Source organism: Choristoneura fumiferana, chromosome 18, assembly GCF_025370935.1.
Source record: "Choristoneura fumiferana chromosome 18, NRCan_CFum_1, whole genome shotgun sequence".
In the NCBI taxonomy this organism is placed as follows: Eukaryota; Metazoa; Arthropoda; class Insecta; order Lepidoptera; family Tortricidae; genus Choristoneura; species Choristoneura fumiferana.
Window position 1 is genome coordinate 23,165,585 of NC_133489.1, and position 24,134 is coordinate 23,189,718.

The 24,134-nt window shown below is 36.5% G+C and overlaps 1 protein-coding gene across 1 annotated transcript in view; it reads right to left on the reverse strand.

Moving 5' to 3' along the window:
• The window catches only part of LOC141437656 (cell adhesion molecule Dscam2-like), a 222,385-nt gene that overhangs the window by 25,629 nt on the left and 172,622 nt on the right, over positions 1-24,134 (reverse strand). The window contains exons 8-9 of the mRNA XM_074101109.1: positions 12,676-12,898; positions 164-410 (exon numbers count right to left, since the gene is read on the reverse strand). Coding sequence (XP_073957210.1) covers positions 164-410; positions 12,676-12,898 — 470 coding nt within the window. The remainder of the gene's footprint in view (positions 1-163; positions 411-12,675; positions 12,899-24,134) is intronic.

Consider the following 24,134-nt stretch of genomic DNA (forward strand, 5'->3'; position numbering starts at 1 on the left):
CATCTCGAAGAATAAATAGCTATTTTGGGATTAAGGTCTTCAACTAGGTGGACCATTGTGAGAATTGTCGTTCATTGTGGCGCTTTTGTTTAATAGTGATTGTCTTCCAGCTGATGATGATGATCATTTTAGCAACGGCAAATCTATTTCACTTATCACTAACCTCCCAACCGCAGTTCCGCGCTGGCTTGCGCAGAGTCCCTTTCGTTCCTCGCCATGCACTGATACACCCCCTTGTCAGCTCTGTGCACAGCGGAGATGACGAGCTGTTCCCCGTTCCCCTGGACCCTTACCCTCCCCCCCGTTACCCCCACTCCAAGGGGGACGCCGTTGTGGAGCCACTCCAGCCGCGGAGACGGCCAGCCGCTCCAAGAACAGTTTATAGTGGCTGTTCCACCACTGTTCACCATCTGAGGAATAAAAAATTGTGGTTAGCTGGATTTTTTGTTTGCCACAGTCGCGCTCTGCATTATTTTACTTCTTGATTTTTATATTTCCCTATCAGGAACTATTTTTATTAGGTGATTCCTTAATTAGGCTGCCTGTGCACTGGAGCGGTTAGAGATAAAAATCTACCAATAGAATTGCATGAAATCTCAGGAGCGTTGAATATCTGCAATGCTACTGGTGGATATTTATCTCGCTCACCACACCACTACGTCGCTCCGCTCCAGTGGATAGCCAGTCGTATACGAGAGAACACCGCCGTTCCCAATCTGGGTCCACGTGGGAACTGCGGCATATTTCCAATCTGAGGAGTCTTCCGATGTCTTGTGCCCAGCAGTTGTAAAGGCTGGGATGATGATGATGATGAACAAAAATGTCAAACGCAACGTGAATAAAAACCAGTGTAGGTTTTAGAGAGCCCCGGATTTTTTTAAAAATCTTGGAATCTCATTTTTCTACCAGAAAGGTCTGGTAAACGCAAGACAGGCCGCGGGAAAAGGCCAGCATCTGATGATAAAGTGAGTTACAATCACAGCAACAAAGTTGCTTTAAATATTTATTCAACATAATATCTGTCTGAGACCTGATCCTCACTAACTTTAATTTGATACACATGTAGCGAACTTTAACCCAACAATGTATGTAACAATAACGTTAGTTCATACTCGGCTTACTCCCAAAGTTACGCTGCATTAAACTTAGGGGTTGTCCATCGAGACAAACTTTTACCACGCGTTAAGCTTCTTGGAGCATAGAACTTAAACTAACAAGTATAATTTAGTTAAATTGCTAGGTCTTTATCCTAAGCAATCTTGTGGACGAGACCAGTCTGTAATTGGAATAGAAACATCACACAAATATATTAAACGAATCTTGTACTATCTAACCAACTCAATTGTGTGTGACCCACTATGGAGCTTTTACACTGAAAATCTTATAGTAACATCGCCTTGCTTGACAAGAGAATTCTTATGTAACTTAATGTTGGATAAGCACTCAAATTGTTCGATGTGTACTTTCGGAATATCAATTTTGTACCAACATTGTACTGGAAAAATGCGTAAAAACAATGTTAAAGCGTGATGAAACGTAATTAATGTTTACGATAGGAAATTTATACTTCCTGAAACACGATATACCTATCCGAGAACCAGTAACTCGATGCGCTGTTGACCCTTTGGAAGCCGATCCCAGTAATTAATCATAATTAAAAGTCAGTAAACATCACCAGAGACTCAATTCACTACAATGTACAGTCAAGTGTAAAAATATGAACTTATTCAAAGTTTCAAAAATAAGAACCACACTCTTATTCCGACGCAATAAGGCCGTAGTAACATATTTTTGAGTGGTTCGAATAGATATTTATTTTGCACTTGACTGTACGTAACCGTGGCAAAAAGTAGAGCCATGTTTCAACCCGTTCAGAAGTTGAAACACGTTATTAATGTTTTGAAACTTATTTCTCTTGTAAATTTTTAAAACGTAAGAAACAACCATTGGGAACCTCCAGGGACGGTGATTGTTGAGTCCTTCGTGGACTTCCGAATACTAAAATAAGTTGCCAAACTAAACGTTTGTCAATAGAGTTTTTTGTTTTATGATAGTAAGGGTGGACACGCCATGTAGTATTTCAATGAGACACACTACTACACAAAATTCAAAATACACAAGGTACAAGTAATCAGAGTAACCTACTTTTGTTATTAAATGCCAATTATAGAAAGACGATAGCATTTCGAAAGTTTCATTAAATTAACATTTGAGATGAATTTTGCAAACCTATTTAACTTTCGGAAAAGCACACACAGTCAATTGTCTCACATAAGAGTTGGCCACAACTTCTTGAAACAACAGCTATCTGATACGAATCATAACTTAGTTCTGTTGTACTCAATTGTCCTTTGTCCCACATAATTTCTTTATCTTATTCCGTTCTTTTCTTGCCAGTTCGCTTATAAATTCTTGTATAGTACATTAGGTGAGGTGAAATATGGATTTTAACTATTTATCCATGTCTCTTTGTTTAAAATTGAATGTCGTCTCTACTGTGGAGCGATCTCATTTGCAATTCCTTATACCTAAGGGGTCAAAAGAGGCCCAAACAAATGTTTGCTTCGTCCGTCCTCGTTGAAACAATCAGGAAGGGACTGTCATTCTTATTGCTGGTTCAGCTTGAGATTTGTTACATGTCAAGAATTTTGAGATGTTTGATTAAGACGTTCACCAGTATTAGTTCTGGGAACATAAGACAATCTAGCTTGGAAGAAAGAATTTCTTTATAAGTAGAGGAGTTTATGAGAGGTTGGAAAATAATGAAATTTAAACTACGGAACTTTAGTAATTTTTTTTGGAAGGCGGTTAATTGTAAGCAGTCGCTAAATTAGTATGTAATTGAACTATTTTTAATTTCTTAAGTAATATATATAAGTAACTAAACATTTAATTTAATTACACAAATAAAGCGTAAAATTACTTCGCCGTGGAAAGTAATATTCTGAAGCTTACGTATAAGGCACGTTAAAGCAATTTTAGTCCTTATCTTCACCTACGTAGTCTTTGCAGCTGTTGTGTAATGAAATTATTAATATCTAAGAAGATAACGTTTTTATTAAACTTTTACTCTCAACAGAATTAAAAAATCCTTTTCACGATCGAGAGTCCTTTAAGTTGAAGAGTTTAAACTTATATCTCAATGTCCTTTCCGAGGAATTAGTGCCTTTAAACGAAAACCACGCCTAATAATCAAAAGATCATTATCATCATCATGATATCAGTCGTAGGACGTCCACTGCTGGACATAGGCCTCGTTCATAATAAAAGAGTTTCTTATCGAATAAGTACGGATCAAAATGATAGAATATTAATCAAGTTATATTAATTAAGTCACAAATTGCATACGGACATTTAAAAAATACAATGTGCACTTTCAGCCAATTAGGAGCCTGCTTTATCACCCAATCACAAGCGGGTCTGCTGTGACGTTACGGTCACCGCGCCCGCCATTACCGCAAAATGGAAGCCGCGCGGAAATATATTTAAAAACATTTTAAGTTTGGTTATATTCCATTATTTTTGGGGTCGACGCGTTTCCATATTCATCTCTGTCAAAGCGCAAAGTTGAGAAACTTCAATTTAAGACCTTAAAATGCACTGTTAAGTTTCAAGTTTAATATGGTTTATGGACGTGGGTTTTAATTAAAGTGACTTCTGGGAAGTGCTTTAAAACGGCTTGCTAGCTGGTTCGGGTGCAATATACGCTTGTTTAATTCGGCAACAGGTTTTTCATGAAGAAAACTAGGGTTAATAAATAGTCTTCGTCAAAGATGACACTATTCTGATCTGATGGTTTTACGCTCGAATGAAAAGTCGTCATATTAACCAGTTTGATTTTCAAACACACCAAAAAAAGTTTTGAAGTAAGAAAAATTCTACTAACACAATGTACAAAAAAGAACGAAAATATATTATCATCATTTGACCCTCCAGCCCGGACGGGTCACGGAAGGGACAAATTAGTTACCTCTCGGGAGGTTTGCTTACTCCACCCTTCCGCAGCCTGTCAAAAACATTTTTTCTGACGAGAATAATGTTGGAATTGTTACTTTTGTTCGTTTTATGAACCTACAAATGTTGACTTTTATTATACATGTTGTTAACATGTCTTGAGCTATTGGGGACTCTAGTGTTATCCTGCAGCTTTGCTCTTGTTGTCTCGTTAAAAGTTTGGAAAGTCCCTTGTCAGTGTGCCTACCATGATTCTAAAGGATTTTGACAAACATATTTATTACATGTTTGTTAAATTTAAATTTTTACCTTAAGTTTAGGCTGTGCATTGTTTGCCAGTCAGTTACGTTACTCTTTTATCATCATCATCATCATATCATTATCATCATCGTCATCATCGCCATCATCGTCATCCACGTTATAACCGACCGACGACGGTGATTCCTATCTTTCTTTTATTGAACTATGTTTTAGCTTATAAACTGAGTTTTAAAGTTTTGCTCTTTTATAAGCATTGATTATAAACGTTGACGTTATAGAAAACGCGCAAGAGGCAGCAAATATCGTCTAAAACCGAATGAACCCCGTCTTATCCCCACCAAGCCAATCAGGGGGTAACTTGGTGTAATCTAATTCGAATTACAATTTCCCGCTTAATGCTGACGGCAATATTGTTTGTCCCAAATGCTCTATATTGACGACAAAGCAATATTAAATTTCTTATTTATTAACCTTTGGGAACTCGGAATGGGATTTTATTCAGTTGGGTTTTGTCGTTTGTTTCGTTTATTTGAGAGCTCAAACAAGTATGTTATATCCAGTATAATGTTACGGGGAGCGCATTTTGTACAAATGCACCGTGTAATGGTAAATAAATAAATAAATAAATGAATATCATGGGACACTTGACAGCAATTGACCTAGTCCCAAACTAAGCAAAGCTTGTACTATGGATACTAGGCAACGGATAAACATACTTATATAGATAAATACATACTTAAATACATATTAAACATCCAAGACCCGAGAACAAACATTCGTGTGATTGAACTAAAAATAATTTCCTTGCTCACCCGCGACCTTACGATAGCTAAGCTTATGCAAAATATGCGTGTTCATGCAGTTCCTCCACCTCCACACTGTAAGAACACACACAAATCACACAAACCCATCTATCACCACCACCACACTACACTGACGCGTTTCGAACTCAAACAGAGCTCATCTTCAGAGTGACACAACTGGTAGCATGGTGTACGGTTGTGTCACTCTGAAGATGAGCTCTGTTTGAGTTCGAAACGCGTCAGTGTAGTGTGGTGGTGGTGATAGATGGGTTTGTGTGATTTGTGTGTGTTCTTACAGTGTGGAGGTGGAGGAACTGCATGAACACGCATATTTTGCATAAGCTTAGCAATCGTAAGGTCGCGGGTGAGCAAGGAAATTATTTTAGTTCATTGATATGGACCTCCGCAAAGTAACGCCTGATTCAATAAATTCGTGTTATTCACACAAATATCTGCCCCGGCCGGTGAAGATAACTTTACGCTGTCAGGTTTAGGTTTAATAAAGAAGTTTAATCTTTTTGACCTACTAGATAATTTAAAATAAGCGAATCCTACTGAGATCAGAAAAGGGAAACTTTGTGAATGTTTGTCAATTGATTGAGTCAAGTGATAAATACTTTGTGCAGGCTCATAATTATAGTTCATGATTCATAAATATTGTGTGAGGATCTTCTCTAAAAGATTGACTACGTAAGCCACTTGCGAGCGCATGAACGACACCGACGGAGTTGAAGCTGTTGTCAGATCAGCATCATCAATTAACTCAAACTCAAACTCATTTATTTGCTTTGAAACAATACAAAATACTGAATCAAACCCTGTAAGGGCACTGCAATAATGCTATTATTAAAATAAACCTTAAACTTATGAGCGCAGATATGGATATGAGCTCGTACCTTAAACTTAAACTTAGCTAAAAACATAGTCAACATAACAATTTTAGTAAAACACAAGATATTATTAATAATTGTACACTTTCTTATAGTGCTGGCTAGTGCTTATCCTCTAAAAATTCCTGTAAAGTGTAGTAGGATTTTTCTACAAGGTATTTAGTAAGTGCAGTTTTAAATGTTTGACCTTTTAAGCTTTTAATTAAATCTGGACTTTTATTATATATTTTGATGCACATCGCATAAGGCCCGGAATGGAATATTTTCAAGGTAGAGGTTGGCAAAGCTAATCGGTTTTGATATCGTAAATTATGCGGTCGGGTGAAATGATCTTTAGCTAGAGAGAAGAAAGTTAAGTTAGAGTTAACAAATGTACAAATTTCTAAAATATATAATCCGGGTAAGGTTAATATTCCTAAATTTTTAAAAAATGGTCGACAGCTGACTCGTGCTTTTATATTTGCGAGAATCCTGATACATTTTTTCTGTAAAATGAAAAGACTGTTAGAGTTGGTGCTGTTTCCCCAAAGAACTATCCCATACCGCAGCCAAGCGTGTGCGTACGCATAATAGGCGGAGGTTGCAGTTTTAGTGTCGGTAGTTCTTTTCAATTCGTACAGCGCGTAAGTAAACCTATTCAATTTACTAGCAATTTGTTGTATGTGATTTTTCCAGTTTATATGTGTATCTATATTCAAGCCTAATAATGGAAAATGGTCTACAGTGTCTAATATTGAATTATTGTAACAAAAATCTATTTTTAATGGTTGCTTTTGGTGAGGTCGAAATTGCATAATTTTGGTTTTCTTTAGGTTTAGTTCTAAGTTATGATCACTTAACCAGGAAATTACTGTATTAAGGATGCATTCTAAGTTAATATTCGCCGTCAGGCTGGATGAGCATGGAAAAACTATAGATATATCGTCCGCAAACAGGATGCTTGGCGAATCTATCACATTAGGTAGCTCATTTATATATATTAAAAATAATAGACATCCCAAAACGCTTCCCTGTGGTATTGATTTGTTTATTTCTGCTTTAAATGATCTTGTTTTTGTAATCATTCCAGTCGTAAAGTTGTAATGCTCAACCTCGACGTATTGTATCCGGTTTTTAAGATAGGATGCAAACCAATCATGTGCCATTCCTCTCACTCCAATGTTATGAAGTTTACTCAATAAAATATCGTAGGAAACCCTATCGTATGCTTTACTCATATCCAGCATTAAACCTACTGCATATTGTTTTTGATTAATTATATTCAATATTTTATTTACATATTTATATACTGTATACTGTAGTGTTGTTGATCGTTTTTTCCTAAAACCATTTTGACTTTCTGAAAAAATGCTATATTTTTCACAGAAGGAGTAAAGACGTGAAGACATCGCAGTTTCAATTATTTTTGAGAAGGTAGACAAGAGAGCTATTGGGCGGTAATTATTACAATCTAATCGGCATCCTTTTTTGTGTATAGGTTTTATAATAGATATCTTAAGTGGGTCCGGGAATACTCCTTCCAAAAAAGACTGATTTATCAAAATGGTCAAAGGTTCAACTAATTCTTTTGCGCATTTTTTTATTAGAATTGGTGGCATCTCATCATAGCCAAAACTACGTTTGTTTTTAAGATTACGGATAATATGATAGACCTCTTTAGATTCCACGGGCCGCAGATAGATGGAATTTTCAGTGGGCGCCTGCGCCGGGCGGCCGCGAGCGCGGTCCCTGCCGTCTTCTGCCCCCACTGATATAAAGAACTTATTGAAAGTATTCGCAATCGCATTGGGATCTTCTGTGACAACATTTTGGATTTTTAATTTTATATTATCTTTTACTTTTCTTGGAAGTTTATTGGTTCGCTCTTTGACTATATGCCACATAGTTTTAGTTATATTATCTGATTTTTTTTACTTTTTTAATGTATTGAAGTTTTTTAGATTTTTCTACTATTTTTTTTAATAACTTTTCATATTGTTTATAGTAATTTTTGAGAATGGGGTTATTTGATTTAGTAATGAGAATTTTTAGAAGACGTTTATTTTTACACGATGTTTTAATTCCAGTAGTAAGCCAATTTTTATAATTGCGGTTTTTTAGTTTGGTTTTAACCTGCGGTATACATATATCTAGTTTACTGTTTAGGATATTCAGAAAGCATGTAAAGTTTTCATTTAAATCTTTGTCGCAGCTTATTATGGAGCTCCAATTTATTTTAGCAAGTTCGGATTTGAATTTTAGAATGTTTATGTCGGTAAATTTTCTTTTAGTCGTATACCAAACGTTTCTTTCTTTACTCTTTACATGTGGAATATTAAGGAGTACTCCCTTATGATCGGAAAACCCATATTCTTTTACAGTTATATTATTACTTCTGTCTTGGAAATTGGTAAATATTAAATCTATACATGTGGCACTATTTTCTGTCATTCTAGTTGGTTCGTTTACATGCTGGTTGAAATTACAGCTTCGCATTACATTTAACAGAGTTGAGGTTGCTAAAGATTTTTCTAAAACATTAACATTAAAATCTCCTCCAATAATTATGTTTTTTTTACTATCTTTTATAGCTAACATTTGTAGGAGTTTTTGCAGCGAATCATAAAATATTTCTGTTTGCCTATTTTTACTAGGCCAGTAAATAACAATAATTAGCAAATTTAGATGAGGAATTTCGGTAGCGCATGTTTCAAATATAAACTCTGTTGACATGCTCACGATATCCTTACGCTCTACACTAACAACATTATCCTTTAACATAATGCTCACTCCACCACCTTCATAGTTGCTTCGGCAGAAGGATGAAGCTACGTTATATCCGTCCAGTTTTAGGAGATCAATCTTAGGTTGTGTTATCCAAGTTTCTGTTAGACAGATTGCGTGTAAATCTTTTTCCAGTTCTGTGGCAGATTCTAACAAGTGCCGTTTATGTCTTATACTACGAATGTTCTGATACAATAGTTTGAAGTTATTCACGAAAAGTATGCTTAGCAGAAGGTTCCTTATACGTGCTGCTGCTTTGCGTGTATATCCCATTGTTAGTGGTATTGTTCAACAAGTTTTCGACCCCTCTTTGATCATTTTGCTTTAGAACTTTAGTTTGCTCAGTTCGACTGTATAAATTTTCTTCGGTGGAGTTTGAAGTAGAATGGGTATTGTTATGAATCTTGCCATCTATTATCAATTTATTCTGTCTTATTACAGCATGGTGTCCGTTTTTCCTTGCTTCTACAAGTAGATTCCTCATATTTCTTCGATTTTGTATTGACTTTTCATCCAGAAATTCTGAAATGGCCAGTCCAGTGTTTTTGAAGTTACGGCTGTTCTGTATAAGGTACTTAGCCATCTTTTTGCTTAACAATTCTATAATTATTGGTCTCCGCGAACTTTTTCTTCCTATCCTCACCACATCCTCTACGTAGCCGGCTAAGTTAACGTTATATAGATCTTGAAAAATTCGAACAATCTCATTATATAAGTCGTGTTCTGTTTCCCAATTTGGTTCTATCAAGCCGTAGAGAACAATCTTTTTGCTCGTTTCACTTTTTATTGTGTTACGTTCAGTTTTATTTGTGTCAATAATGGTCTTTGGAGAAGAGGTTATATGTTGTTGAAGCTCATCTATTGCCATCTTGAGTTTTTTATTTTCAATTTCCAATGTATTAATTTGCTTATTTATTTTCTTTATTTCTTGGCTCAGATCACTTTGCTCCTTTGTGAAGGCTGTATTGTTTTGTAACATTTCTTGTTTCAGTTTTGTTAGTTCATTTCCAAGTTCGTACATTATTGCAGATTTTATTTCATTGACTAACGAAAATTTGTTTTGTTCCAACTTCATATCCAATAATTTTTCAAATTGTTCTATTGTAATCGTATTTGTTTGGTTTTGCAGATCTTGTGAAGGTCGTTGGTTACTTTGAAAGTAGTTTTCGGTGGCTATTGTATTTCCTAGGATGCTAGACTCGTCGTCAGAATCGGCAGTTTTATTAGTGGATATTCGTCTCTTTCTGATTGTTATTTTCGACGTTAAACTTTCAGAATCCGCAGTCTCTGTGTCAGAGCTCGATGGTTCGATAACAACAGCTGAAGAGCGTACTGGTGTATCGACATTTCCAATTTTAGATTTTTTGCAACAACATTCTGGACATTCCCATGTATTTTTCCGCTGAGAGTTCATAATCATATAGCGCTTAAACTCCACGTTTGCGCAATCTAAGTCATATTTTAATTTGCATTTGCAGCAACACAAATATTCATTTTTTCTTTGAAACGGAGTTCTACAGCCAGCACAAACACTTGTTGGCGCCATTTTTAAGTGCAATCGGGTAAAAACAAAACCAAAAAAGAATAATATTCAAATCGTAAGTCTTGTGAAATTATAAGCTAGGGTTATTGAACTAACTAAACAAAAATCAGCTGATCAGATTCCACGAAAAATCCAAAGCACGGGCGAGCAATCGTCGATTCCTGGAAATCCTCGGCCGCGGCTCGCGCGCTTTTTGAATTGTTTGGCGCGTTATAACGTTTTTTCATACACTGTTTTTGGTTATAATTTCGGCAAAACTGTGTTCTTTTTTATTTTGGTTTCACTAACACGCTAACACTCAGATAATTGCACTTTGTTTCGTATTCTCACTATCGTTCTAAATGGAATCTAAGGTTTTCAAAACAGAATCGTTTATAGTTACGATCGCTATTTATCTCTGCACTGAATTGTTTTTTAGAAAAGATAACATTCACACTGGTTTATTACAACTATTTACACTATTATAACATGAATTTTTGAAAGAATGATACGTAAAAACTATTTAAATGAAATTAAATTGCGGAGCTTATGTTTCTTTGGCGACAGCGCCATCTCTCCCTTCCTACAACTCTTGTATTATAGAAGTATCTAGTTAGTCGCATAGTTTTTGAAACTCAGTGTCATATTATAACTCGTTTTGTTTAGAATCCGTTAATTGCTCATAATTTTTACTGCGGAATATTGCTCACTTCTGGCGGGATTTTTTTTCAGACGAAATGGCAGGCAACTGTTATAATATAAATCGTCATTGTTTCAGAACATCGAAGTTACCGAAGTCCATACGAACGTGTTTAAATATATGCTTCCCGTGTTTTCCGCCCCGATTTTATCACAAATAATAAAATTTAATTCTCAATTGATTACATTGAGATGTCACAAAAAAGGAGTTGCACGAAAGAATAATTATTATATTCAAAACCAGCAAAATTGGGTATCATTTGGATAATAAAAAGAAAAAAAAAATGATTGTCTTATTGTGGCCAAAAAGTTTGCTACTTCTATTTAATAATCTCTCTCAGTCGGTCACCCAATGTTGAAGATCGTGACCCCGATAATGTTCATCCACAGTCTTTTTCCCTATGGTTCAATCTTCTGTACCTACCTATATATATTTTTTTGGTAAGTGTTACTTTGTCTAAAAAGCGGGTTGTGTAAACAGCAAGTGGTCTAACAAACAGGTTAGGACCAGTTGCTTCTTAGACCACTTGCTACTTAGACCACTTACTATTTAGACCAGCTGTTTTTATGACGAAACGGTACTGACCTATACCCGATTAAATAAAAGAAGATTTCAAGATGGAACTAAATATTCCTACTTGATTACGTATAACCTGGCTTTTTAATTCAGCCGGTACATTTAAAACAACATTTTCTACATCCCAGTGGTATTATTAAGCCCGCGACGAAATATAATTAAAAAGCTTTATGAATAAAATATCGTTAAGACCAGACATTTTCATTACAGATAAATAAGTTGAATCGCGAATGAAAGATTTCATGCTCTTTCATAACTTATTACGTTTCACCGCCGACTACAACAGTCCTCCCAGAATGAGACGGTATTGGCTGCAGTTCCCAAGCGGGCCCAATGCGGATTAGGAACTCCACACCTTACCATTGAATTGCTTTGCAGAGTTAGCTGAGGTGAACTTTGTGGGTAAATTGCAAATGTAATTTCGGACTTGAATTTCGAAAAACGAAGAGATTCGAGCCCGGATTTGAATCCACGATCCTCTGCTTGAGAGGCCATAGGTCAAACCATTAGGCCACCACGTCTTCTTAATCTTTACCGGACTAAGTACATTAAAACGAATAAGTATCAACAAAAAGCGCTCTTTCACAATTTTCCGTGAATTTCACCAAGGATTATGCCAAATCCATACTGATCCATGGTAGTGCAGGATCACAATGCTTTCTGCGTCTTTTGGGTTTTTATAAACTTGCTGTTTTTGCAGTTTCCAAAGGCAGAATCGGCAAGATAGTATCCAATATCTGAGAGAAATCAAAATATGTACTTAAAGGAAAGCGTTTAGTACCTAATCTACTGCTAATGGTGTGCCAAGATTGTCATTTTGGCACATATTGCGGTAACCATTGTCAAAGACGTAGATGCATGCAGTTCATTCACAACTTAAAAACGGCGCTTCGATCAATCAATCCCTTGAATACTCCTGATACTATTACACCATTCTAGGCGATTTTGTGTGTGGCTGCACGAGCGTCGTCAGATGCGCGCGGACGCCGGACGTTAAGCTGCAACCGCAGCGTGATGTGTCCGTGCGCGCCTATCGTGCGGTCGCCATCTTGTAAAATGGCGTCTCCGTTCCGTTCTCACCTGTGTGTGTGGCTGCACGTGCGTCGTCAGATGCGCGCGGACATTGAGTTGCAACCGCAATGTTGATGTATCCGTGCGCATCTATCGTGCGGTCACCATCTTGTAATATGGCGTCTCCGTTCTCACCTGTGTGTGTGGCTGCACGTGCGTCGTCAGATGCGCGCGCACGTTGAGCTGCAACCGCAGCGTGACGTGTCCGTGCGCGTTGGCGGCGCGGCAGGCCCAGCGGCCGCCATCTTGCACGTCGGCGCGGCGCACGCCCAGCGCGTCGTGCGCACGCGTGTAGCGCCCGCCGGCCTCACCGTCGCGCAACTCGCGCAGCACGCCGCCCGCGCTCTCGCGGTACCAACTGGGGACAAAAAAAGATTTTTCTCAGAAATATTCGTAAAGTTCGTCAAATGAAAAAAATAGTAGGTACAGTCATGTGTAAAAATAATATATTCAATAACTTTTTAATTTTATTTATTTTAGAGTGGATGTAAGGAACTATTGGGCCATCGTTTTTAGTAAATAAATGGCTTTGGCAAGTGAAATTATATGATTTTATGGGATTTCCGTTTCAATATATCTATGCGTTAAGTTATAAGACTTACGTATCTGTTTGTCTTTTTTGATTATGTACAACATGAGGCACTTGTCTCACCGCCAGCGAGGAAACGATTGGCTATCGACTATTTTCCCGCTCAAGAAACGAACAAACCCACTCGTTTCTAGTTACTCGCTCTACTCGCTTCTCGCTCATCGTCGGCGGTGGGACAAGTGCTTTACTGTGGACGGACAGTAGTATGTACGTTGTAACTCGTGGATGGTGAACTTAAGTTAGAAATATGAACTTATTCAAAGTTTAAAAAATTAATACCAAAGACTCTTATTTCGACGCAATAATGCAGTTGTAACATATTTCTGAGTGGTTCGAATAGATACTTATTTTTGCACTTGACTGTAGGTACGACAAAGTTGTTATCTGTAGTAGCTTTAGGCTATAGACGTTTGAGTAGAAAGTACTCTTTTCAAATGTCGCAAGTAGATAAAAAAGTGAAAGGATTTGTTTTTTTTATTTTATTTGTCTTTCTTTTGTCTTGTCTAACTTTGTCAGTAGTCATCTGAAAGGACCCACAATACGTATATACCTACGTTTTGCTTAGGAGTGGGGCTCTGCTAACACTGGATGTTTATAGATGCTCATCTACTTTGTGACCTGATTCAAGCCTTAGGCCGCTTCCAACCCAAGCAACGGGATGTTTATGGGGTCAGCCTATGTTCAGCAGTGGGTGTCATATGGCTGACATTACGATGATGATGATGGCCAGTGACCATGGCAAATTATGCGGAACCTTCGGCGTACCAGTCCGATTCACGTTTCGCCGGTTTTTTAACCACCTCCCGTGGCGTTTGTCTTGCATTAATACGGAGTTACGAGCACCTAGACGAATAATCCTACTAATCCTATCCTATCCTACCAATATTACAAATGTGAAAGTTTGTGAGTGAGTGAGTGAGCGAATAAGTTTGTGAGTGAGTGAGTATGTTTGCTACTTCTTCACGCTGAAACAGCAAGACGGATTTGAATGAAATTTTGCAAAAAGTTAGTTTATAACCTGGATTAAAACACAATTTTTATCCCGATGACGGGATAGGGATAAAATCTCGAACTAATAACCGCTGGGTTTAGAATCAGGAAATTTGGTATGTAGATAGCTGGACATCTGGAATAACACATGGCTACTTTTTATCCCGATATTCCACGGGATAGGGATAAAATCCATACTAATATTATAAATGCGAAAGTAACTCTGTCTGTCTGTCTGTCTGTCTGTCTGTCTGTTACGCTTTCACGCAAAAACCGCTGAACCGATTTGGATGAAATTTGGTACAGAGATAGAATAGACCATGGGAAAGAACATAGGCTATCTTTTATCGCGAAAAAAAGGCATTAAGGGTTGAAATAGGGGGTGAAAGTTTATATGGTGGAAGTTCGTCGCTGTTGGAAATAAAACCATGAAACTTGGCATTTAGGCACTTAATAAGAAATAAGTCGGTATGTGTTTTAGCTTTTTTGAAAATTCGACCTGTGAGGGGATGAAATAGGGGATGAAAGCTCATATGGAAGGTCGTCATTATCGAAGATAAATCCATGTTTCTTTATGAAACTTGGTATTGGGCACGTGATAAGAGATAAATAATTGTTCGAGCGTTTTTTTAATTCTTCTTCTTCTTCTTAAAACCGGTTAAATCGACTCGAAACTCGCGCGTCAAGGTTCCGTGCATAGGTATTTATGAATATCAAGTGTTAGCAGAGCCAAGCTCACAAGCAAAATGTACGCAATGTGGGGTCATTTTAAATGGCTTATTAACATAGACAGTCAGACATGAAAAATTATGATTTTCAGATTTTTCTTACTTATCCTACTATATCCATACTTCCATACTAATATTATAAATGCGAAAGTAACTCTGTCTGTCTGTCTGTCTGTCTGTCTGTTACGCTTTCACGCCTAAACCGCTGAACCGATTTTGATGAAATTTGGTACAGAGATAGAATAGACCTTGGAAAAGAACATAGGCTACCTTTTATCGCGAAAAAGAGGCTTTAAGGGGTTGAAATAGGGGATGAAAGTTTATATGGTGGAAGTTCGTCGCTGTCAAAGATAAAACTATGAAACTTGGCATTTAGGCACTTAATAAGAAATAAGTCTATATTTGTTTGAGCTTTTTTGAAAATTCGACCTGTGAGGGGATGAAATAGGGGATGAAAGTTTATGTGGAAGGTCGTCATTATTGATGAATAAATCGATGAATCTTTATTAAACTTGCATTTTCACATGAAAAGAGATAAATAGATATTTGTTCGCACGTTTTTTAAAATTCTTCGTGTGAGGGGGTGAAATAGGGGATGAAAGTTTATGTGGAAGATCGTCACTGTCGAAGATAAATCGATGGTTCTTTATGAAACTTGGCATTTGGGTACGTGATAAGAGATAAATAGATATTTTTTCGCGTGTTTTTAAAAATTCTTCCTGTGAGGGGGTGAAATAGGGGATGAAACTTTATATGGAAGATCGTCATTGTCGAAGATAATTCGACGGTTCTTTATGAAATTTGGCATTTGGGCACGTGCTAAGAGATAAATACATATTTGTTCGCGCGTCTTTAAAACTCTTCCTGTGAGGGGTGAAATAGGGGATGAAACTTTATATGGAAGATCGTCATTGTCGAAGATAAATCGATGGTTCTTTATGAAACTTGGCATTGGACTACTTATAAGAAATAAATAGATATTTGTTCAAGCGTTTTGAAAATTTTAACTGCGAGGGGATGTTAGCAGAGGGGATGATGCAGTGTTAGTAGAGCCTTTTAAGCTCATAGGCAAAATGTACGCAATGTGGGGTAATTTTAGATGGCATATTCACATAGACAGTCAGACATGAAAAATTATGATTTTCAGATTTTTCTTATTAATTATGCAATAAGAGCTACCTTTATGCAAAATTCCAAGTTTCTAGGACAGCCGGAAGTACCCTATAACTTTTTCTGTTAAGGCAATTGGTTTGGAAACACCTTTTTAATGACTGTAGCTTTTGATTGCCTTGACTTAGAGGTTTGATAGACGGACGGACGGATAGCAAAGTAATCCTATAAGAGTTCCATATTTTTCCTTTTTAGGTACGGAACCCTAAAAAACATTTGTTCTAGCGCTTTTCAAATTTTAACCTATTTACTTGAAAATATGGGGATGAAAGTTCTTAAGGAATTCCAAACAAATTACTACATACCTATAAGTATATTTATCGGAAATATGTGTAGCTATGCTTAGTAAAAATGCCGTCTTAATTATAATCCTACCCTCCTAACTTACAATAAAGGACGTAAGGTGTCAAGAGTTCACTATGAAGAATTAGTCCTTTTGTGTTGGCAGGGTAGAATACACGTCGTATTGCTAAATTGTAGCTACCCGCAAAATATTTATGTTTTACCAAAGAACATCGGGTGGATGGATGGATGGAAGAACAAAAAAAATAGTTTATATTTATAGCAATGTATTAAAATAGGTTATTTTCGGTAAACCGTAGAAGTTTCTATGTACTATTATTGGCAGAATAGGTATCCTAAATAAATTAAATACTTCCCAAAATTACTATTCCACGCGGACGAAGTCGCGGGCAAAAGCTAGTCTCGAAATAAAAACCGCTTGGTTTAGAGATGAAATTTGGCATGGGTGTTTTAATTTAACGTCACTGAAAACCACCATGTTATTTTAGGAAATTGCCTCGAGAATTTAATAAATTCCCGGAATTTCAATTTGAAGTATGTTGTAAACGACTATTAGAGAAATGGTCGTTAAATGAAACCCATGAGTGGTTTTATCAAGTATATTGGTCAGAGAGCCAAAATACAATAGAACCGAGATAATTACTTATGCTACCGTAAACTGCTTCAACTTCGCCCTCTGGCCCCAACATTGCCTTATTCGATTTAGAGTCGATTACTTAGCACTCTTTTAGGTTTTCAACTTTTATCTACACGGGAATTATTATTACGGGGGGATAAAAGTTAAAAAAACTAGAAGGGTGCTAGTTATCGACTCTAAATCGAATCAGGCAATGTTGGGGCCAGAGGGCAAAGTTGAAGCAGTTTACGGTACGTAATTTATAATAACTAACTGCTAATTAAGCAATTTTTTTTTAAATCTAGTATTTTAACGAGGCTTTAGTACACCAAATGTGACTATGTCAGCCTCAAGTAATATGCATCACTATGTTGCATGTCGTAACGCTAAGTTACAGTAAAACACTTGAGTTAGGCATTACTCTATAAATTCAAATGTTGTAGGTATCTGATGATTTACGCGTGCGAAGCCGCGGGTAAACGCTAGTATAACCAATGTGAGACTAAGATGAAGTATGCATACAATATCCAGGACAATCGCTCACGCCAATTTTCCCGCCCATTCGAAATTCTACGAGCAACGGTAACAATTATATCCGACTTATGTAAATACATTCTCCGACTCTTACAATGCAAGCATGCGGAACTAAAGAGGGTAGGAATGTAGAGGTAGGTAGCACTTCCGAGGGCGGAACGGAAGACACCTCTCGCCGCCCTAATGAGAGGATGTGGCATCGAATAGCTTTCCTTCATTTATATGTGCATATTGCTCTTTTGTACGCGGCGTGTTTTTGTTTACAGACTTTAAAAAGGGTGGTTATAAATTGTCACTGCCAGCCATGTGAAAACCTCGTTACAAAATTTTTCAAAAACGTTTTATATTTCTAATTCATAATAAAATTTGTAATGCGTCTGCATTACATTGCAGTGATTAAATGCAGTGGATTTTTATAAACCTCTAATGTAAAATAGCTTTCGAACGGATGAATCGATTTCGATGCATTTTTTCACGTGAATTGAATGATTCGGCAAGAAACATAAAAAAATATAAAGAAATATATTTTGCAGAACAGCTACAATATTAATAATTAATGACTTGCATCAAAAGTATTTAATAACACTACATTTTAATCGGATCGCATTCCATTAAAACATCCATATAGTAATATAGTAATTATTAATTTTATTTTTGTCAGTCCACCTGGTGGGAGGCCTGCCAACGCTTCCTCTTCCGGTTCGTGGTCGCCACTCGAGGACTTTTCCCCCCCCCAACGGTTATCTGTTCTTCGAGCGATGTGGCCCGCCCATTGCCACTTCAATTTGCATATTTTTACAGCTATGTCAGTAACAGTAACTTCAGTTCTTCGACGAACTTCCGTAATCCGGATTCTATCGCGCAAAGAAACTATCAAAGATACGTAATTTCAATAAATGTAGTCTGATAAAGCATCTCAGAGTGCATATTACCCAGGTTTTACTTTTGAAAAACGGCCTCTGGAGATGAGTAATTTCATTTTTTCAGAATTCAGGATCAGGAGACCCACTTGCTCGTTTGCCACCCCGTCGATTAAAAGAAGAAGAGTTTTTATATATTTTGTCTCCATAAAAAGTGGGACTTGTGACTAATTTAGGAAGATTGCCCTTAACTACGCCTATCACTGATTAAAAAACCACGTCCCATTTTTGCGGCCTTTAGGAGCAATTCGGTTTCAAAAATTAGTGTTAGGGTCACCCGTGTGGTGTCGGGTTAGAATTACACCTCTCCATTTCTTCCGTGGATGTCGTAAGAGGCGACTGAGGATATAGGTTAAGGTATACCGTAGGCGACAGGCTAGTAACCTGACACTATTGTACCGTTTTTGTCTAACTTAAAACCTAAAATTGCTAAAAGTGGCTCCGAAGCGGTAACGTTTCGTGTGCTCTGCCTACCCTATTTGGGAATACAGGTGTGATGTTTTGTGTGTGTGTATGTGTATGTGTATGTGTATGTGTGTGTGTGTGTGTGTGTGTGCGTGCGTGCATGCGTGCGTGCGTGCGTGCGTGCGTGCGTGAGTGTGTGTGTGTGAGGGTTGTCACTCTTTTTGAACTTCACTAACTTTAATTTTGTTTTGAACGATATGGTTTTCGGGGGTGCCGTTTAATATAAACGAATAGTATAATTTAATTTAACTACAATTAAAACCCATTGTTGTTGGGCATAATCATAATAATTAAATAACAGTAAGTATTCTGTTATTCTAAGTAATCATTTTTTTTTAATAACGATCATAAAGAATAATGTATTTTCATTGCGTCGTTGTCATATAAGATTGTTTTTTTTCTGCTGCAGTCTTGAATATTTAATATGGATTATTCGAAATAGGTAGTTTTCTAGTAGGTACCTTTCTTTTCGTCAGGCGTTACTTTGCGGAGGTCAATATCAATGAATTTACTTTGCTCACCCGCGACCTTATGTATTTTCATGCAGTTCCTCCACCTCCACACTGTAAGAACATACACAAATCACACAAACCCATCTATCACCACCACCACACAACACTGACGTGTTTCGAACTAAACCAGAGCTCATCTTTAGAGCAACACAACCGTTCACTATGCTACCAGATGTTATTCCTTTTTTTTACACTAATAATTTATATTTTTTGTACTTGTAGCTTGATACCTTTACGCGTTTCTGAGAAAAAGACAGACTGACCGACGGCAGCAAAGTGAGCCTAGAAACGTTCTAGTTTTTTTTTTACTTACCACGATTCAATTACATATCTCTTACATATCAGGCGATAAAGAGCCTAATTCCCAGCAATTGTAGCACATAATTCTACCTTTGATGTCAGGTGCAAGCGACAGGGTATAAATTAATGAGCTAACTTAAAAAGCGTTTTCATATTAAGCAACTGTAAAAAGCTTTGTACCTAAGTTCGTTTTATTCTGTGTCTGTGCTAAATACCTTTAAACAATCAATTCTATTATACTAATTCTACTTATACCTAACGCAATTTTTTTAAAGATTTTCATTTTAAATTCTCTTGCCTTGTGTATGATTATTTACATATATGGTCACCCTATTTTTAAATGTCCAACCTCTTACTTACCGTTTGTGCTAAAATACTTAAGGAAGCTTGTGTATGAGTAAGTAAAGAAAAGTGTAATTTTCTTTAATTTAAATATTCCCGCGCATCAAACGTCATCGTGACAGACGTGAGGGCTATCGTTTTTGTCTCACTAGATGGCGCACTGTTGCCGCTAGCTACATATTAGTAATCTGTGCTGTTGCCTGAGGTTTTTTAAGTGTGGCTTTCAAAGTCTGTTATTACGGGCGTGAAAACAAAGTTTAGATTAAAATCATATTTAATACACCTTAAAACCGTACCATAAAAATATCGAGCATGCCACAGTGTTGCATAGTCCCCGTTTTGTTCGGAAAAAGGGAGGACAAATGTTTCCAAAAGACAAACTGTCTCAAAACACAGACATTCATTGCCCCGGAACGCATATTTGCCATAATTAATTTCATATATTACAAATATTCACAAAATTATTCTAATTAGAAATAAACCCGCGTAGCTCACACAAAAACTATGAGATTTGACATTTCGGAGACCTCACGCTACACTAGCGCCTCTAGTGGCGAATTCATTCGCGATAGCCCTCATTGACATAAACAGATGCCGATTAAACTTGCTAAGTTATAATCTATATGAAGCATTCAGCTGTCACAAGTGTCACGTTAAACAAACAAATCGAAAGCTAAACCGTAACTCGTGATTTTCGGAATCGACATTGTGATTAATAACATTAAATGTCGTTTCTTTTCTTACAGGTAATGTTTTGTTACTAAACCGTTTATTAATGTGAATAATACCTACCTACATACGTTAACATAATAAATCTTTTCTTACAGAGAAATTCAATTGTGTTTTGATTTACGGTGTCGTCCAAATCACTTCGAAAAATAATAATATCTTATAAGTATAATCCGAGTTTTTGTTGCTGTACAAAATAAACTAAGGCATGTCTTTAGTCTTATCCAATTATGATTATTTGATGAAAGTATGTTAAGTAGATGTTCATTTTTGCTCCACGAAACCGAAATTACCCTGTATAAATTTTAGTAACCTTACTACAGTAGTAATTTTAGTAACTAATAATGTACAATTTAACCTTAGCGCGTTAAATAACAAGCGCTGGGATTAGAGGGAAGAAATTTGGCGTGAGTTTGATCTGTTTTGATTAATGAAATTCACGATTAATTTTTGGAAAGTCCTACGTTTATAAAATCTCCAAATTTCTCGAAATGTTTTTGAGTGAAAAGTGGGCAAAGATCAAGTATCTAATACAAATAAATATGATGTTTTAAATTAGACCTATTATACTATGTAGGTACTACTAATAATAATTACAAGCTTTTATTTAAATTGCCCTGTTCGTTTAATTATTTGTTTATTTATTTATTTGGGTCAAATCTTGCAAGTTAAATTTGACCCACTTCCAGTAGTCCGATCGCCTTGAAATTTGTTAAACTTATGTAAGATTTACATGACAATACAATAATCTGATAGTGACATCCTCTGGTAGTCCGGCCAGGATCGTCTCCACAGGACGGAACTCTATAACGGTTAATAGCATTGACTTGAAATTTGGTATTCGAATGTAGTTTGGGTGACTATACAAGTACAGTCAATAACAAAAAAAACAGTTAGCAAAAAAAGACCAAAATCATATTTATATTTCAATTTAATAAAGAGTTTACAAACAAAAGAACTAACCTAAGATAATATCTTAACGAAATATAGCTAAACTACCGATACCTGAAATGGTACCTCAGTATTATTTTGCAAATTACAGATAAACGCAACGTAGAGAAAAATGCACCCTTTGTGATACTGAGCTCAGAGGATGTCAGAACTTGACGCGGAGTGAAATTGCTGTAGCCTTTTCTTGTACCCCTATTTTTAACCCTTGATGGGGCGTGTGGCAAAAACTGGATGGCTTATACAATTTGTGATATTAGATTTCTGTAAATTTTAAGGGAATTTACTTTTTTGTCGGTCTCTAAACTGATTTCTCCTCTAATCCACTCAAAGGTAGTCTGGTAGAGATACTTTGAAGGGGTAAGTTCGTCTTTGCATTATTAGAAAAGAGTCTATATATATCCATATATTTAATAGGGCAAATGAAGTTGATTTCTCTAAGACATTAGTCATCTAATTATTACAGTTTAAAATAAAATGTACTCGTAATCAAAAATTAGCATAATAATTAATCGTGCGCAGTAAACCAGCGTAAAGATTTTTAATTTATGTCGGTTAATCAAAGTCCGTAACTAAGTTAGTTGTTTTAAATGTACATACCTATTAATATTTAGCGGAAAACGGTAAACAAAACGAGTTTTTTCGAGATCTATCTTACGTCACGTCAATGTCACTTGTTAAGTTTGTTATTTACAATTTGACTTTTAACAATGATTGTGAGTGAAGTCACTCACAGACTACAGAGAGTACCAAAGAAGTCAAACATAACCTTCCTCCGGACATTCGGTTAAAACATTAAATTGAAAGCATCCTTCATTAACTACCGTGATGAACTTTATCCGTAAAGGCTTAAGACAGGTTTCAAATATAATTATAGCGCACGCCCACAAAGTAAAGTGACCTAAATGCAAATAAACGAATTTGAATTTTAAATTACACAAAGAGGATAGAAATGAAGCCTCTTATGCTAAAAAAAGGAGCTTATTCAAACTTACAGCAATGACTTCAAATGTTACTACACCTTCGAATTTTTATTATTTGTTCCTTTACTACTATTACTTTTGTCGTTATCATCATCAATAACGCATGGATACTGCTAGAAATAGGCCTCCTCAAAGAACGTCCAATCCGCCTGCCTTTTTTGTCCCTGTCATACTCGTCTTCGGAACTCCTGCGGCCATTAACGGACCATCAGTCCACCTTATGAGGGTATACCCATGCTCTATCTTCCAGCTCGTAGTGGCCACTCATAAACAAAGGGCTTTACGGGCTACCAGATTTTCTCGCTTTTTTTCGCTCAAAATTCCTCAGAGATATAATGAACTGTAGCCAAACTGTAGTAATTTTAAATTCAATTCAATTTTTGAAAATATAGTTGAGATTGAATAAAAAAAAATTAACCGAAATAAACATGAAAATAATTTTCTATCAGTCTGAAGTCGGTCGGTGCCTCAGCACGAGACAGCAGGAGTAGACCTATAGTCATCTACCTCAGCTACGCACTATACATATGTTGGGCTTCAATCACTCCTGCTGGCTCGTGCTGAGGCACTGACCGACTTCAGACTGGTAAAAAACTATCTTCATGGTTTTTTGTAGTCGGTTAAATTTTTTGTTATAATTTTTTTTTCACGCTTTTTAGTGTAAATAATCTAAGACACAATAGTTTAATATCAACTGCTGGTCACCTTTTACGAAAGATTGCTCTTTCCGATGTAGAGACGTTCATCATTGAGGAGTCCTGGTGCTTCACCACCCGTTTTACCATATGCATTACGAGGAGCATAAATTGCTTAGAAGCAGTGTTAAAATAATTAAAATTCAACCCCTGAAATACTTGTTATTGAGTAGTAAATCCGATGGTCAACTGTGGTCTTCATCATCAGTTCCACTTCACCAAATGATGATTTTCAGGAGCAAATGCACGAGTTACTACTAAATATATCCAATTTACTATAGTTATCCCCTTTTTACCGAATTGAGAACCTCCTTTTTTGAAGTCGGTTAAAAAGACACTATCAGTTAGCCAATTGTTCGGTGTACCTAGCTATGTCTATTGATATGGATCTCCGGAAAATAAAGCATGCTTCAATCAATTATTAACTGTAGCTTCTTTTAATTAGGAAACGACGAACTCTATGAGAAAATGTCATTGTACCTACTAAAGATTGCAGACAATTATTAAATATGCGTCCAAATGTTTCTAATAACGAATTTGACACCGGAACGCTATTTACCTATTGTCCTTTATTCCGACCGAATTTTACTAAGAGACGGTTATTTACCTAAATAAACATCAGTGTACTAAAAACCATTTGTTATTCAAATTAAAAGGGCATTAACGTTTTAGTAAATGTCGTGCTGATGAGCGAGTGAAAAATAAATGAGGTGATTTTACGACGATATTTTTGACGCCTTGATGAAATGCTAACTTAACAGATACCATCA